This window comes from Carassius carassius, chromosome 27 (genome assembly GCF_963082965.1).
Source record: "Carassius carassius chromosome 27, fCarCar2.1, whole genome shotgun sequence".
Taxonomy (NCBI): Eukaryota; Metazoa; Chordata; class Actinopteri; order Cypriniformes; family Cyprinidae; genus Carassius; species Carassius carassius.
Window position 1 is genome coordinate 6938224 of NC_081781.1, and position 13456 is coordinate 6951679.

Here is a 13456-nt window from a genome sequence, read left to right on the forward strand (position 1 = left end):
TCAACTAGGAAAAATTAGTCTCGGGAAGCAGTGATCAAGCCATAATCCCATTCTTTGTGTCCTGACAGTATTACATAATTGAAGTCAATGCTCGTCTTTCACGAAGCTCTGCGTTGGCCAGTAAGGCCACAGGTTATCCACTGGCCTATGTGGCCGCTAAGCTCGGTTTAGGAATCCCTCTGCCCATGCTCAAGTGAGCTCTTTCATTGAAATTCGCTATTATATAGAAAAGTAATTGTACACTTAAGTGTTGTTCTTTTCAAGGTTGCTTAAAAGTCCCTGTTTTCCAGGAATTCAGTGACTAATTCCACAACAGCCAACTTTGAGCCCAGTCTGGATTACTGTGTGGTGAAGGTTCCTCGTTGGGATTTGAGCAAGTTCCTCAGAGTCAGCACTAAAATTGGCAGTTCCATGAAGAGTGTCGGTGAGCCTCCTAAAAAAAAAAAAATGAACTGCATGAGAAATCTGTATATTGTAATTCTCAAACCAGTGTGATTGTTAACTAAAACTATGCAAAATTGTCTTGAACTGAAATAAAATTGAATGTAAATATTAGATTACATAAAAAAATCAGTTTCAGTCATTTTATTACATCAAATTTTTGTAACTAAATAGAAATATAAAAAATAGAATTATAAATACACATAATTACTAAAACCTAATCTAAAAAATAAAATGGAAATGGAAATATTACAATAAAAGATTTAAAATTTGAACAAATACTAGTGTTAAATCTAACTACCTTTTCTAATTTTTTTGTATTCTATTTTCTTATCATTTATTATACAATTATAAAAAGACCTCTAACACTATCTTGCTCTATTCTTTTTCTATTCGATCTGTTTTCTTTTTATTATATTATTTAAAAGCCCTTGCTACATGTACTGTTTAAGCTAACTGAGACTTGTTATAGCACTTATAGATCATTGCTCTTTTGTTGTTTTTGATTGCTTCCATTGTCCTCATTTGTTAGTCGCTTTGGATAAAAGCATCTGCTAAATGACTAAATGTAAACATAGTGTTCAGAAGGTGTGTACTAGGTGTTATATTTTTTTGAACTCGCATATCCAGTGTGTTGTGATCTCATTCAGCACTCTTTCATCTCAGGAGAAGTGATGGCCATTGGCCGCAGCTTTGAAGAGGCCTTCCAGAAAGCTTTGAGAATGGTGGATGAGAACTGCGTTGGTTTCGACCACACCATCAAACCAGTGTCCGAAGAGGTCTGTAATGAAGTCACACATCTACCATCCCACTCCCATGTTTTTTGCAACAAGCTGATTAAAAACCTATGAAAACCAAAATGTTATTTTCCCATATCCAAGGAGTTGCAGACACCCACAGACAAGCGCATCTTTGTTCTGGCAGCTGCCCTGCATGCCGGCTACACTGTTGAGCGGCTTTACGAGCTGACCAAGATAGACCACTGGTTTCTGCACAAGATGAAGAACATTGCAGACCATGAGAAACTTCTAAAGGCGTATAATCAGGATGAGAGTGCCATGCCACCTGAGGTCATGAGGAAAGCCAAGCAGCTGGGATTCTCCGACAAACAAATCGCCCAAGCTGTGCAAAGGTACTCAGAAAAACTGCTAATGCCGAAACTCACAACTGTAAATTTCTAGACTTTGTTTTTTTTTACAAAGAATAGTTAATATGGGACTGCTAAATCTGCTCTTTCCCCTGCTGCAGCACTGAGCTGGCCGTGAGGAAGCTGAGACGTGACTGGAAGATTCTTCCAGTGGTCAAACAGATTGACACCGTGGCCGCCGAGTGGCCAGCTCACACCAACTATCTTTACCTGACCTATCACGGCTCAGAAAGTGATGTGGTTTTCGAGCAGCCCCATGTCATGGTGATTGGCTCTGGGGTTTACCGCATTGGAAGCAGCGTGGAGTTCGATTGGTGCGCTGTTGGGTGTATTATGGAGCTGAGGAAGGTGAGCCATACATATTAAGGGAAAACTGATTTTATGTGGCTTAAATTGAAGCATAAATTCATTATTTTGTGAAATTTCAGTGTTTATTTGAGAGCTGTTCATTTCACAGATGGGATACAAAACGATTATGGTGAACTACAACCCAGAAACAGTCAGCACAGATTATGATATGTGTGATAGACTGTATTTTGATGAGATCTCGTTTGAGGTAAGAAATTACATCTTAATAAAAAGCTAACAAAATGTATACTAGTAAAATGTTATAAATGCTAAAATGAATCATATGATTAATTATTATTTTAAATAATAATAACAATAATACGTAATAAAATATAAGTAATTAATGAAAAAAAAAATATTAGTACATTTTATTTAATGAAAAATAATGATTGCATTTGGCTGCTTTTAATCACAGGTGGTGATGGACATTTATGAGATGGAGAACCCAGAAGGAATTATTCTGTCCATGGGTGGACAGCTGCCCAATAACATCGCCATGTCCTTGCATAGACAGCAGTGCAGGATTCTTGGCACCTCTCCTGAATTCATTGACTCTGCGGAGAACCGCTTCAAATTCTCCAGGATGCTGGACACTATAGGAATCAGCCAGCCCCGATGGAAAGAGCTGTCTGATATTGAGGTATGATATAAAGAAAACTCGTTTTATTCAACTATACCAAGGACACTCTGAAAGTGTAGTGAGAAATGAATAACCAAAGAAGACATAAGTTCTGCTTAAACTTCAGGTGATTCCTTGACATTTCTCTTGTAGTCTGCTGTGGGTTTCTGTGAGATGGTGGGTTATCCCTGCTTAGTGAGGCCGTCGTATGTTCTCAGCGGAGCTGCTATGAATGTTGCCTATGCAGACAGTGACCTGGAAAAGTACCTGAGCAGTGCTGTTGCTGTGTCAAAGGAACACCCTGTTGTTATCTCCAAATTCATTCAGGAGGCCAAGGTTAGTCACTAGAAACAGCATTTTAAGGCTGTACAAACAGCTCCCACTTTCAGGCAGTTTCAGTTAACAGTAAAGTGCATGTGTGTGCATGCATTAATTACTAGGTAATGCTGTTAGTTGGAACAAAATAAAAAATGGCTTGTTTGAACAGGTTTTTCATTCCACGGATGTTACAGGTGTGAATATTACACAATATACTGTAACACTTTCAAGTCCTGATTTGTCTTTCTAGTTGCTATTGTTGCTCAAATTGAGAATGCATTTTGAAAAATTGTGTTTTGCTCTGTGAATTCGGCTATTATATACAACCTGTATGACATGATAGCTATCAATCAAGTGATGTTGGAATTTTTTTTTTTTTTTGTATTTGTGTCAGTCCGTATTATATTTACTTGTTCATGCTCCTTTGCCTTATCTCTTACATTTTAGTTTACCTTTATTCTGTAGTACTCTTTTAGTTAGTGTTGCTGTGTTAAATATTTAAAGCTATTGTGGCACCAGGATTTGCACTGTCAAATTTAGCAACAGTTTTTTTTTTTTTTTTTGATGAGTTAATTTGCTTTCAGGAAATAGATGTGGATGCTGTGGCCTGTGAAGGAGTGGTCATTGCCATAGCGGTGTCTGAGCATGTGGAGAACGCAGGGGTGCATTCTGGAGATGCCACACTGGTGACACCTCCTCAAGACATCAACCAGAAAACCATGGAGCGCATTAAGATTATCGTTCACGCAATTGGCCAGGAGCTTCAAGTCACCGGGCCCTTCAACCTGCAGCTCATTGCCAAAGTGAGTTTGACTTTTTATTTTTTATTTATTTTTTTCTTATCTTTTTAGCTAGGATGAGTGTGTTTCAGAATATTTGGTGCTGAAACGAAATCGTGTTTGTCATCAGGATGATCAGCTGAAGGTGATAGAATGCAACGTGCGAGTCTCACGCTCCTTCCCTTTTGTGTCCAAAACACTTGGTGTGGATCTTGTTGCCTTAGCAACAAGAGTCATATTGGGAGAGGAAGTGGAGGCTGTCGGGCTGATGAAGGGGAATGGTATTGTGGGAGTTAAGGTATTGTAATCTCTGTGATGTCTGTTTTTAATGGGAACACTTGAACTATCTCAGTATTTAAGATCTATATAATCTTGATCTGCGTTTGACCCTTAGGTTCCTCAGTTCTCCTTCTCACGGCTGGCTGGAGCAGATGTGGTTTTAGGTGTTGAGATGACCAGCACTGGGGAAGTGGCATGTTTTGGGGAAAACCGATATGAGGCCTATCTGAAAGCCATGCTCAGCACTGGCTTCAAAATCCCTAAAAAGAATATTCTACTCACTATTGGTACTTATAAGGTAATGGCTTACTTTACTATTAATTTTGTAATTCACATTACTGAAAGCTGTGGTTTGTTAATTTCACCACCATCGCTTATTCCATTACATACATTAGGCTATGACTTCAAAAAAAAAAAAAAAAAAATCCTTTACCCTAGAATTTGCTGTTTGTGCCACAGAGAAAAAAACATATACAATAGATCATGTGGTTTGTGAGGTTTACCTTATTTTTAAGCATTTGTCGATTAAAACAAGCAAAACAAATGTTTATAATGCAATTTGCATATATTCATATAATATTGATATATAATATTGAAGGAGCAGCTTTAAAGGGCTATTTCAACTATAAAAGAAAAAACCAACTAGCGGTGTTCTAGCAACCTCACAGATCACTTTAGCATCCACATGTCTAAAAACACATAACAGGAACTTCCTGGAAATTACCCACAACACTGTAGTGTAGTGGTGCACATTTTGCACATTCACTCTCACTTTTATTAGAGAAGGTAAAAAAAATCTATATTCTTAAAGGGGTAGTTCACTCAAACATGAAAATTGTCATTTTAATTACCAGCACAGCTCAGATGATGCCAACCCTGAAACAACACACAGGACTACCAAATTTTGCTACAAGTGTGATTGCATCATATAATAATTTATGTTAATAGTGTTCATCGTCTGTTTTACTACGTCATATGCACAAACTGACAGTCACCACTGACAAGCTACTACTAAATATTGTAGAAACTTAATTTTCTGGAAAGTTGCTTTGCAATGAGTTTTGAATGAAAAACGCTATACAAATAATCTTGAATCGAATTGAAATTACTCACCTTCATTCGTTCCAAACCCTCATGTCGTGAGACCTCCGTTTATCTTCAGAACATAAATTACGATTTTTATGAAATCTGAGAGCTTTCAGACCCTGCAGAGAGAGCAACACAACTGACACGTTCAAGGCCCAGAAAGGTAGAAAGGACATTGTTGAAATAGTCTACGTGACTTCAATGGTTCAGCTGTAGTTTTATGAAGCTACAAGAATACAGCTTCTTCTCTTCCATTTCAGTCTTCGGGTTTGGAACGACATAAGAGTGAGTAATTAATGACAATTTAAATTTTGGGGTAAACTATCCCTGTAAGAGAAACATTTATTAAAGTATTCAATTCAAATTATTTCAGAGTAAGAGCGAGCTTCTGCCCACAGTCCAGACTTTGGAGAGTTTGGGTTATAACCTGTATGCCAGTCTAGGCACTGCTGACTTCTACACGGAACATGGAATCAAGGTACAGTGATTAAAAAAATTGTGTCTTTCTTGTACAGCTAATTTAACAGGTTAAGTTTGCTGTTTTATGAATTCTGTTTGTTTATCTGTCTCCTGTCAGGTGATGGCAGTGGATTGGCCTTTTGAAGAGGAGAGTGACTGCCCTAGTAAGGACAAACAAAGGAACATCATGGACTATCTGGAGGAGAACCATTTTGACTTGGTCGTCAATTTGTCCATGAGGAACTCTGGTGGAAGACGCTTGTCCTCCTTTGTGACCAAAGGTTACCGCACTCGTCGAATGGCCATTGACTACTCCGTACCACTCATCACTGACATCAAGTGCACCAAGTTGTTTGTTCAGGTGAGAAACTCACATTGTTAACAACCCAACAAATTTAAAAGTTTATACTACAGATGTGTCAATTACAAATACATTAGAAAGAGACTTTTTTTCTTTTCTTTTTTTCTTCTGTCCCTTCTGTTGCCGTGATTGTCACTGGTAATTTCGAAAGTCATTCCCGAAACCTTGCAGCATGTATGTAATACGTTTCATACAAATTCTGAATGGATGATAGCCTAGAAAGTGCACAAAGCACGGTCCTCTTATTGTCACTAAAAAACGTCACTCATCTAAGTTCCTCGCAGTCTCACAAAGTATAATCCATGAACCTCTCTTAACTGCAATGACTCTTATTTAAATTGTGCCCCTCCCCCAATATCATTTTTTTTTTAACTAGTAATCATGATTATAATTACATACATAGTAGTTAATTTAAAATCATACAATAAGAGCACTTAAACGAAGCACACATTTCCTGTTCTAAACATTTAAACCTATTGCCCAACACACCAAAACTAGGTTATGATCAATAGTAGTGCATTTGAACAGTATTTATAAAAAAAGGTTTTTACATATATTTTGTAAATTAAAATGTTTTTTCTTTTTCAGTTTTAGAAATAGAGGTAAAACATTTATTATTAATATATGTATTTTTTTATTTTTAAAATAATATATTTTTTTCTGTTTATCTAGCCATATAAATAGCTATATTTAGACCATGCCCCTGCTGTTCTGGATGGGAAAAATGTGTTTCCTGTATGAAATATTTAAAATGACAGATTGGAGATGATTTAGCGGTACTACATGCTTTTGGAAAGCTTTTTTTTTCGTGGCTTTCAAAAAAGAATCGAGTCGGAATTAAGAAAGCTCGTTTCAGTTTGTCAATGAGGTATGTTCAGTTTGTAAACAAGTCCATGCGCCATCTGGTGGATATTCTGGGAAGTAAGTTTTTTTTTTTTCTCTCTCTCTCTCATTTAAGAAACTGGTCTGACTAGTCTTGTGGCATTTCGTGAACCTGCTTGAGAAAAACTCAGTTTTGGGCCACATCTGTTTATGCTGTTGTACCTCTAAAAATCTGAAGATTGTAATGTATGTATGTGGACTTGGCAGGCACTGGGGCAAATTGGTCAGGCTCCTCATGTAAAGACTCATATAGACAGCATGACCTCGCAGAAACTCATCCGTTTGCCTGGTGAGTAGACCACATCGTTTCAGATGTAATGGAGTTGTCAAAACAAATATTACATCGAGACTGATTCCATTTATTCGTGTATGTCTAAAGGTTTGATTGATGTCCATGTGCATCTGCGGGAGCCTGGTGCCACCCATAAAGAGGACTTCTCCTCGGGCACAGCTGCTGCCCTGGCTGGAGGAATCACTATGGTGTGCGCCATGCCTAATACCAACCCTGCCATCATTGACCCCAGCTCCTTTGCTATGGCACAGAAGGTAGCATCAACAAATTACATATTGGCTTGATTATTTACATTAAAACTAAATAGGGAAGTTGCAGTAGTGTAGTGCAAATTAGTGGATGCCCCAGGGGGTGTTATGTTGCAATATTTGAAATTTTAACCTCTTTTAAACCATAAAAGCAAGGTAATGGATATCACTCAAGCATTGTGCAAACTTTGTGCAAGAGTTAAGCCGGTGAACATCTTGACTTCAGTCAATTCCTTATACAGAAAGTGAAAGTAAAAACTGACAGCTTTCAGCATGTGACACTGAATTAACTATGTCAGCTTGTGCTGGTGTATATTTCTCTTGTGGCCTATACGTAGTGGGAGAAAAAGAAGAAACTGTTTGTTTTTGAAAGTGGTTACTTGAAATAAAGCTGCTCTTGATTTTTCACTAATGACTGCAGTATTCATTTAATTATTAAATATAATTATTTAATTCTAGGATGAAATTCTGAAAAAAAATTCATTGAGTAGTAAGCTAATAGCCTAATTTTTTATTATCCTCCTGAAGCGCTATGAAATGCCCATCTGCTATGCCACTGGGAAGTTGTGTTTAGGGACTACTTTTTTTTTTCTTTTATGAATGTCTAGCTTGCCAAGGCTGGGTGCCGCTGTGATTATGCTCTTTTTGTGGGGGCTTCATCAGACAACGCTAAAGTTCTTCCGTCCATTGCTAGCTGTACAGCTGGTCTGAAGATGTACTTGAATGACACGTACTCCACCTTGAAAATGGACAATGTTTCTCTGTGGATGGAGGTAAGGAAACAATAAGGTATACAACAAATACAACAGTTTTTTTTTTTAAATTTAAATAGTTTTAGATCTATTTAAAATCTACTTAAAATGTAAACCCTTTATTTAAAATAAAAAATCTATTTATTTAAATTAACATTTAGTGCTGTCAAACGATTAATCGCGATTCATCTCATCCAAAAAAGTTTGTCTACATTATGAGTGTGTATGGTTTATTTATTATAAATATAAACACATGCATGTATATATTTAAGAAAAATGTTGTTTATATATTACAAATATTTATATATAATATAAAATGTACAAATATACATGTACATTTATATTATTATATGTAAATATTTTGAAAATATATACTGTGTGCATTTATATATGCATAATATATAAAAATAGTACACACACACACACATACATATATATATATATATATATATATATATATATATATATATATATATGTATATATATATATATATATATATATATGTAAACAAAAACTCATTTGACAGCACTAATAAAATTACTCTTTTTAAATAAAATGCATTTAAAATAAAAAATATATAAAATTTAAGTACATTCATTTTTATTTTTAATGATGCAATTTGTCATGTTTTACTGTTATGATAGCATTTGATTACTAACTTCTTTGCATGCAGCACTTTGAAAAGTGGCCAAAGCACTTGCCCATTGTGGCACATGCAGAAAAGCAGACGGTGGCTGCAGTCTTGATGGTGGCGCAGCTGTATCAGCGAACCGTTCATATCTGCCATGTTGCCAAGAAAGAAGAGGTAAGAATCCTTGTTCTATGTCATGGTCTAATAACTGCATTTCATTTCATCTTCATTGTAAATCCTCCATTCAGTTTCTTTATATATTCGTGTGATTTGTGACTAACTAAAATCATGCATTGTTTCTCAGATTCTGATCATTCGAGCTGCTAAACAAAAAGGCATCCAGGTGACATGTGAAGTGGCACCTCATCATCTCTTCCTGTGTGAAGATAACGTGCCTGCCATTGGAAACGGCAGGGCGCAAGTGCGGCCCATGCTTGGTACACGTGAGGACATGGAGGCATTGTGGGAAAATCTAGACATCATTGACTGTTTCGCAACAGACCACGGTAATAATGGGATTTAATATCTCTGCTGAGCCTCACCTCTGTTTAAAAAGGCATCTAATTTTGTTTGCCTGACAAACATTTACACAAACCGGTTTTAAAATCCATAATTTAAGATCAAAATTGTCAACTTCAGTTTCTGCTTGAGTTCCAAGCTACATCCAAACTTCGTACAGAACTTCAGCCTATTCTTTACTGTTGTGCTATATATTTTCTAATTGATTGGTCAGATATACTTGCTGTAAAAAAAAAGACTTTCAAGTAGTCCTACAAGATGATGTGATATAAGTATATAAAATTATGAATTGAAAAAAAATGAACCCAAATCTGAGAAGTTCTTGGAAGCTTTTATTTATTTGTTTCTTTTTAATTTCCAGCCCCTCATTCAGTAGAGGAGAAAAACTCTGAGAAACCACCTCCAGGTTACCCGGGTCTGGAGACTATGCTGCCTCTGCTGCTCACGGCCATCAGCGAGGGTCGCCTTACCATTGATGACATCATCAAGAGGCTCTATGAAAACCCCAGTAAAATATTCTCTCTTCCTGCTCAAGAAGACACTTATGTAGAGGTATTTAAGTTTGACAAAGTTCAGATGCTGAATGGTTGCCTTGTTGTTTTCAAAGTGATACTTGAATTTTCCAGGTGGACTTGGAGCAAGAGTGGACTATTCCGAAGCACATGCAGTTCACCAAGTCAAAGTGGACGCCATTTGAGGGAATGAAAGTGAAAGGAAAAGTCATGAGGGTGGTACTCCGAGGAGAGGTTGCCTATATTGATGGACAGGTAAAGATCTGATCTGAAAACCATGTTATGTTGTGTTTAATTTTTTTCAGGGTTCTTGGAATAGTAAAACATTTACATTTACCCGATTCCAAACCCTCTTCTTTTTATAACAGTCTGCAAACGTCTGGGGACTGAGGAATAGGAATGTTGTCCCATTCTTATCTAATACAGGCTTCTAGTTGCTCAACTGTCTTAGGTCTTCTTTGTCACATCTTCCTCTTTATGATGAGCCAAATGTTTTCTATGGGTGAAAGATCTGGATTGCAGGCTGGCCATTTCAGTACCCGGATCCTTCTATGCAGCCATGATGTTGTAATTGATGCAGTATGTGGGCTGGCATTGTCATGTTGGAAAATGCAAGGCCTTCCCTGAAAGAGACGACATCTGGATGGGAGCCTATGTTGTTCTAGAACTTGGAATTCCCTTTCAGCATTGATGGTGCCTTTCCAGATGTGTAAGCTGCTCATGCCACATGCACTCTTGCAACCCCATACCATCAGAGATGCAGGCTTCTGAACTGAGCGCTGATAACAACTTGGGTTGTACTTGTCCTCTTTAGTCCGGATGACATGGTGTCCCAGTTTTCCAAAAAGAACTTCAAATTTTGATTCGTCTGACCACAGAACAGTTTTCCACTTTGCCACAGTCCATTTTAAATGAGCCTTGGCCCAGAGAAAACGCCTGCGCTTGTTCACCAACAATGTTTTCTGGAAGTATTCCTGAGCCCATGTTGTGATTTCCATTACAGTAGCATTCCTGTATGTGATGCAGTGCCGTCTAAGGGCCCGAAGATCACGGGCATCCAGTATGGTTTTCCAGCCTTGACCCTTACACACCGAGATTGTTCCAGATTCTCTGAATCTTTGGATGATATTAGTTCAAGTTCAAGTCTGCTTTATTGTCAATTTCCACATGTACAGTACATACATACAGAGAATCGAAATTGCGTTACTCTCAGACCCCGGTGCATACAGATAACATTAACATTAAAGCCTAAAAAATCTAGATCAAATATAAAATGTAGATACAACTATACAATAAGGGAATGTAAAAAAAAAGGCATATAATAAAATTAAAAATAGTTAAATAAAGCAGCGCAAGGCAAATGACAGATGTGCAAATCAATGAAGTGAACAACAGTGCAGATAAAAGATTTTGTGCAAAAAAAAAAAAAATTCCCTTATTAAAAATATCATATTAAGTCTGATTAAAGTGACAAAGGGCTCAAGAGCAGTTATTTTTTTAACTGACTGATGAGGTAGTGGAATGACGTCAGTTCCATGCTGAATGAGGTAGTGAGCAGACCAATGCTGCACAAAGTGACTAGTGCATGCCATCATATAATTAGTGTGGGGGGGGGGGGATTCATAGTTCAGTGGTGCCTGGGGCAGAAGAGGGGAGGGGGGGCAAGTTCGGGAGGGAGTTCAACTTCCTGACAGCCTGGTGGATGAAGCTGTCCAGATGATGTATGCACTGTAGATGATGATAACTTCAAACTCTTTGTAATTTTTCTCTGAGAAACTCCTTTCTGATATTGCTCCACTATTTTTCACCGCAGCATTGGGGGAATTGTTGATCTTCTGCCCATCTTGACTTCTGAGAGACACTGCCACTCTGAGAGGCTCTTTTTATACCCAATCATGTTGCCAATTGACCTAATAAGTTGCAAACTGGTCCTCCAGCTGTTCCATATATGTACATTTAACTTTTCCGTCCTCTTATTGCTACCTGTCCCAACTGGGATGTGTAATGAAATCCAAAATGAGCCAACATTTGGCATGACATTTCAAACTGTCTCCTTTTTTAACATTTGATATGTTATCTATATTCTATTGTAAATAAAATATAAGTTTATGAGATTTGTAAATTATTCCATTCCTTTCTTTTACTCACAATTTGTACAGTGTCCCAACTTTTTTGGAATCGGGTTTGTATTTGAAATAGTTTTTTTGGATCAATGTAAAAGTCTTTACTGTCATTTTTTTAAAATCACTTTAATACATCCTCGCTGACAAAAAAATACATTGTAACAGCAGTGAATGTGATTTAAGATCTTTTTTCTGACATCTAATGAATAGCTGCCCAGCAGATTTTGTCTGGAGCACATGTTTGTAATTAATATCAATGTTCAATGTTCGTTCCTCTTTCTCTTAAGGTGTTGGTCCCTCCAGGTTATGGTCAGGATGTGAAGTCATGGTCGACACCCTCAGCAGGAACAACTGAGGTTATAAAGGATGCTTTCTAATGTGCACTGGCTAACAAATAACCATCCATCCATCTATCCATTCTTCAAACCGCTGGTCCTTTTTAGTGTCATTGGAAGCAAATAACCATGCTTGTCAATTACAGCGTGAGGCAATGACTCCTGAGCGCCCCCGTCAGGCAGGACCTGTTGATGTGGTCCGTAGCCGTGCCCCGAGTCCACGCCGTTCAGCTGGGGACGGACGCTTCATTCTCCCTCCTCGTATCCACTGCACATCTGATCCTGGTCTGCCTCCAGGTACATACAGAGTATTCCACAGAGCTTGGGCATGAGTTTGTGTGCCAGGGGAACCACTGTACTGGAAATAATTGGTTTGTTACTTTTCTTTTCTTTTATTCAGACAGCGCATCAGTTGGATGTCAGCTTTTGTTTTGCTAGCATCAGTTGTTTGTTTTTGTATGTCCCTTGAACTTGCAGATCATATCTCAAGCAAGGCATGTTTTTATATGCAGATTTCAAAAGATCTACCATACAACCCCAAAAGGCATTGGGTAAAGTCCATGTGATGTGTATATTTTTATCAAATCAGTATCCAAGTCTCATGATTCTGCACCTGTGTCTGTGAATTGAAAATGAACATCCATATTTTCCATCTTCCTTATTTTCATTCGATCAAGGTAATTTAAACCATCAATCTTTTTCGAGCATGTTTCGTAATTGAACAAACTTAAAACCTCTAAAACTTAATATCTCGAACCTTAAAATCAGCTAAGAAAAAAAAAGAATAGTACAGAAGTGAATGCATGCAAAATACTGCTAAAACCTGATTTAAATACATTTTATAAAAATGTACATAAAATGTATTTTTTATATATTGCATCTTGGGATAAGACAGTTAAACTGTTGTCAGACAAACAACTTTCAAACCCTTTTTGGAAAACTAAATGTTTTTACAAGAACTGCATTGGCAATTATGATAAACATATATATTTTTTTATTTTGTTAAAATTCTAACTGTACAGTTACTAATGCATTGTTTTCAAACCTTGTGCCTCAATGTTTGAGCAGCTGAAGAGGAGGTGTCATTAAAAGCACCCTACCCAGGTTTGACGTTTGTAATGATGTTTACCAGAGCTTTGCCACCCTTGTCTTCTGTTCTTTCTGCCAATCTGTGTTTGTTTCTTGGATTCATTTGATGGGCATATTTTAGTTTTAAGCATAATCAAAACAAGACATGGTGGTTTGTTACACTGCTCTGCCCATGCTTTGCATGCATGCTGTTACTTGTGATTCAGGTTGATCCCAATGAGCTCTTATGCTGTGT

The 13456-nt window shown here is 37.4% G+C and overlaps 1 protein-coding gene across 1 annotated transcript in view; it reads left to right on the plus strand.

Annotated features, from left to right (window-relative positions):
* cad (carbamoyl-phosphate synthetase 2, aspartate transcarbamylase, and dihydroorotase) overlaps positions 1-13456 on the plus strand; it is a 29281-nt gene that overhangs the window by 11893 nt on the left and 3932 nt on the right. Inside the window, 22 exon segments of the mRNA XM_059512356.1 lie at positions 69-193; positions 291-424; positions 1108-1220; positions 1323-1573; positions 1690-1936; positions 2046-2144; positions 2352-2576; positions 2709-2891; positions 3458-3676; positions 3783-3950; positions 4047-4229; positions 5391-5495; positions 5595-5837; positions 6927-7008; positions 7099-7265; positions 7868-8032; positions 8686-8817; positions 8948-9149; positions 9524-9714; positions 9789-9929; positions 12085-12175; positions 12253-12429. Of these exon segments, the coding sequence (XP_059368339.1) occupies positions 69-193; positions 291-424; positions 1108-1220; positions 1323-1573; positions 1690-1936; positions 2046-2144; positions 2352-2576; positions 2709-2891; positions 3458-3676; positions 3783-3950; positions 4047-4229; positions 5391-5495; positions 5595-5837; positions 6927-7008; positions 7099-7265; positions 7868-8032; positions 8686-8817; positions 8948-9149; positions 9524-9714; positions 9789-9929; positions 12085-12175; positions 12253-12429 (3643 nt within the window).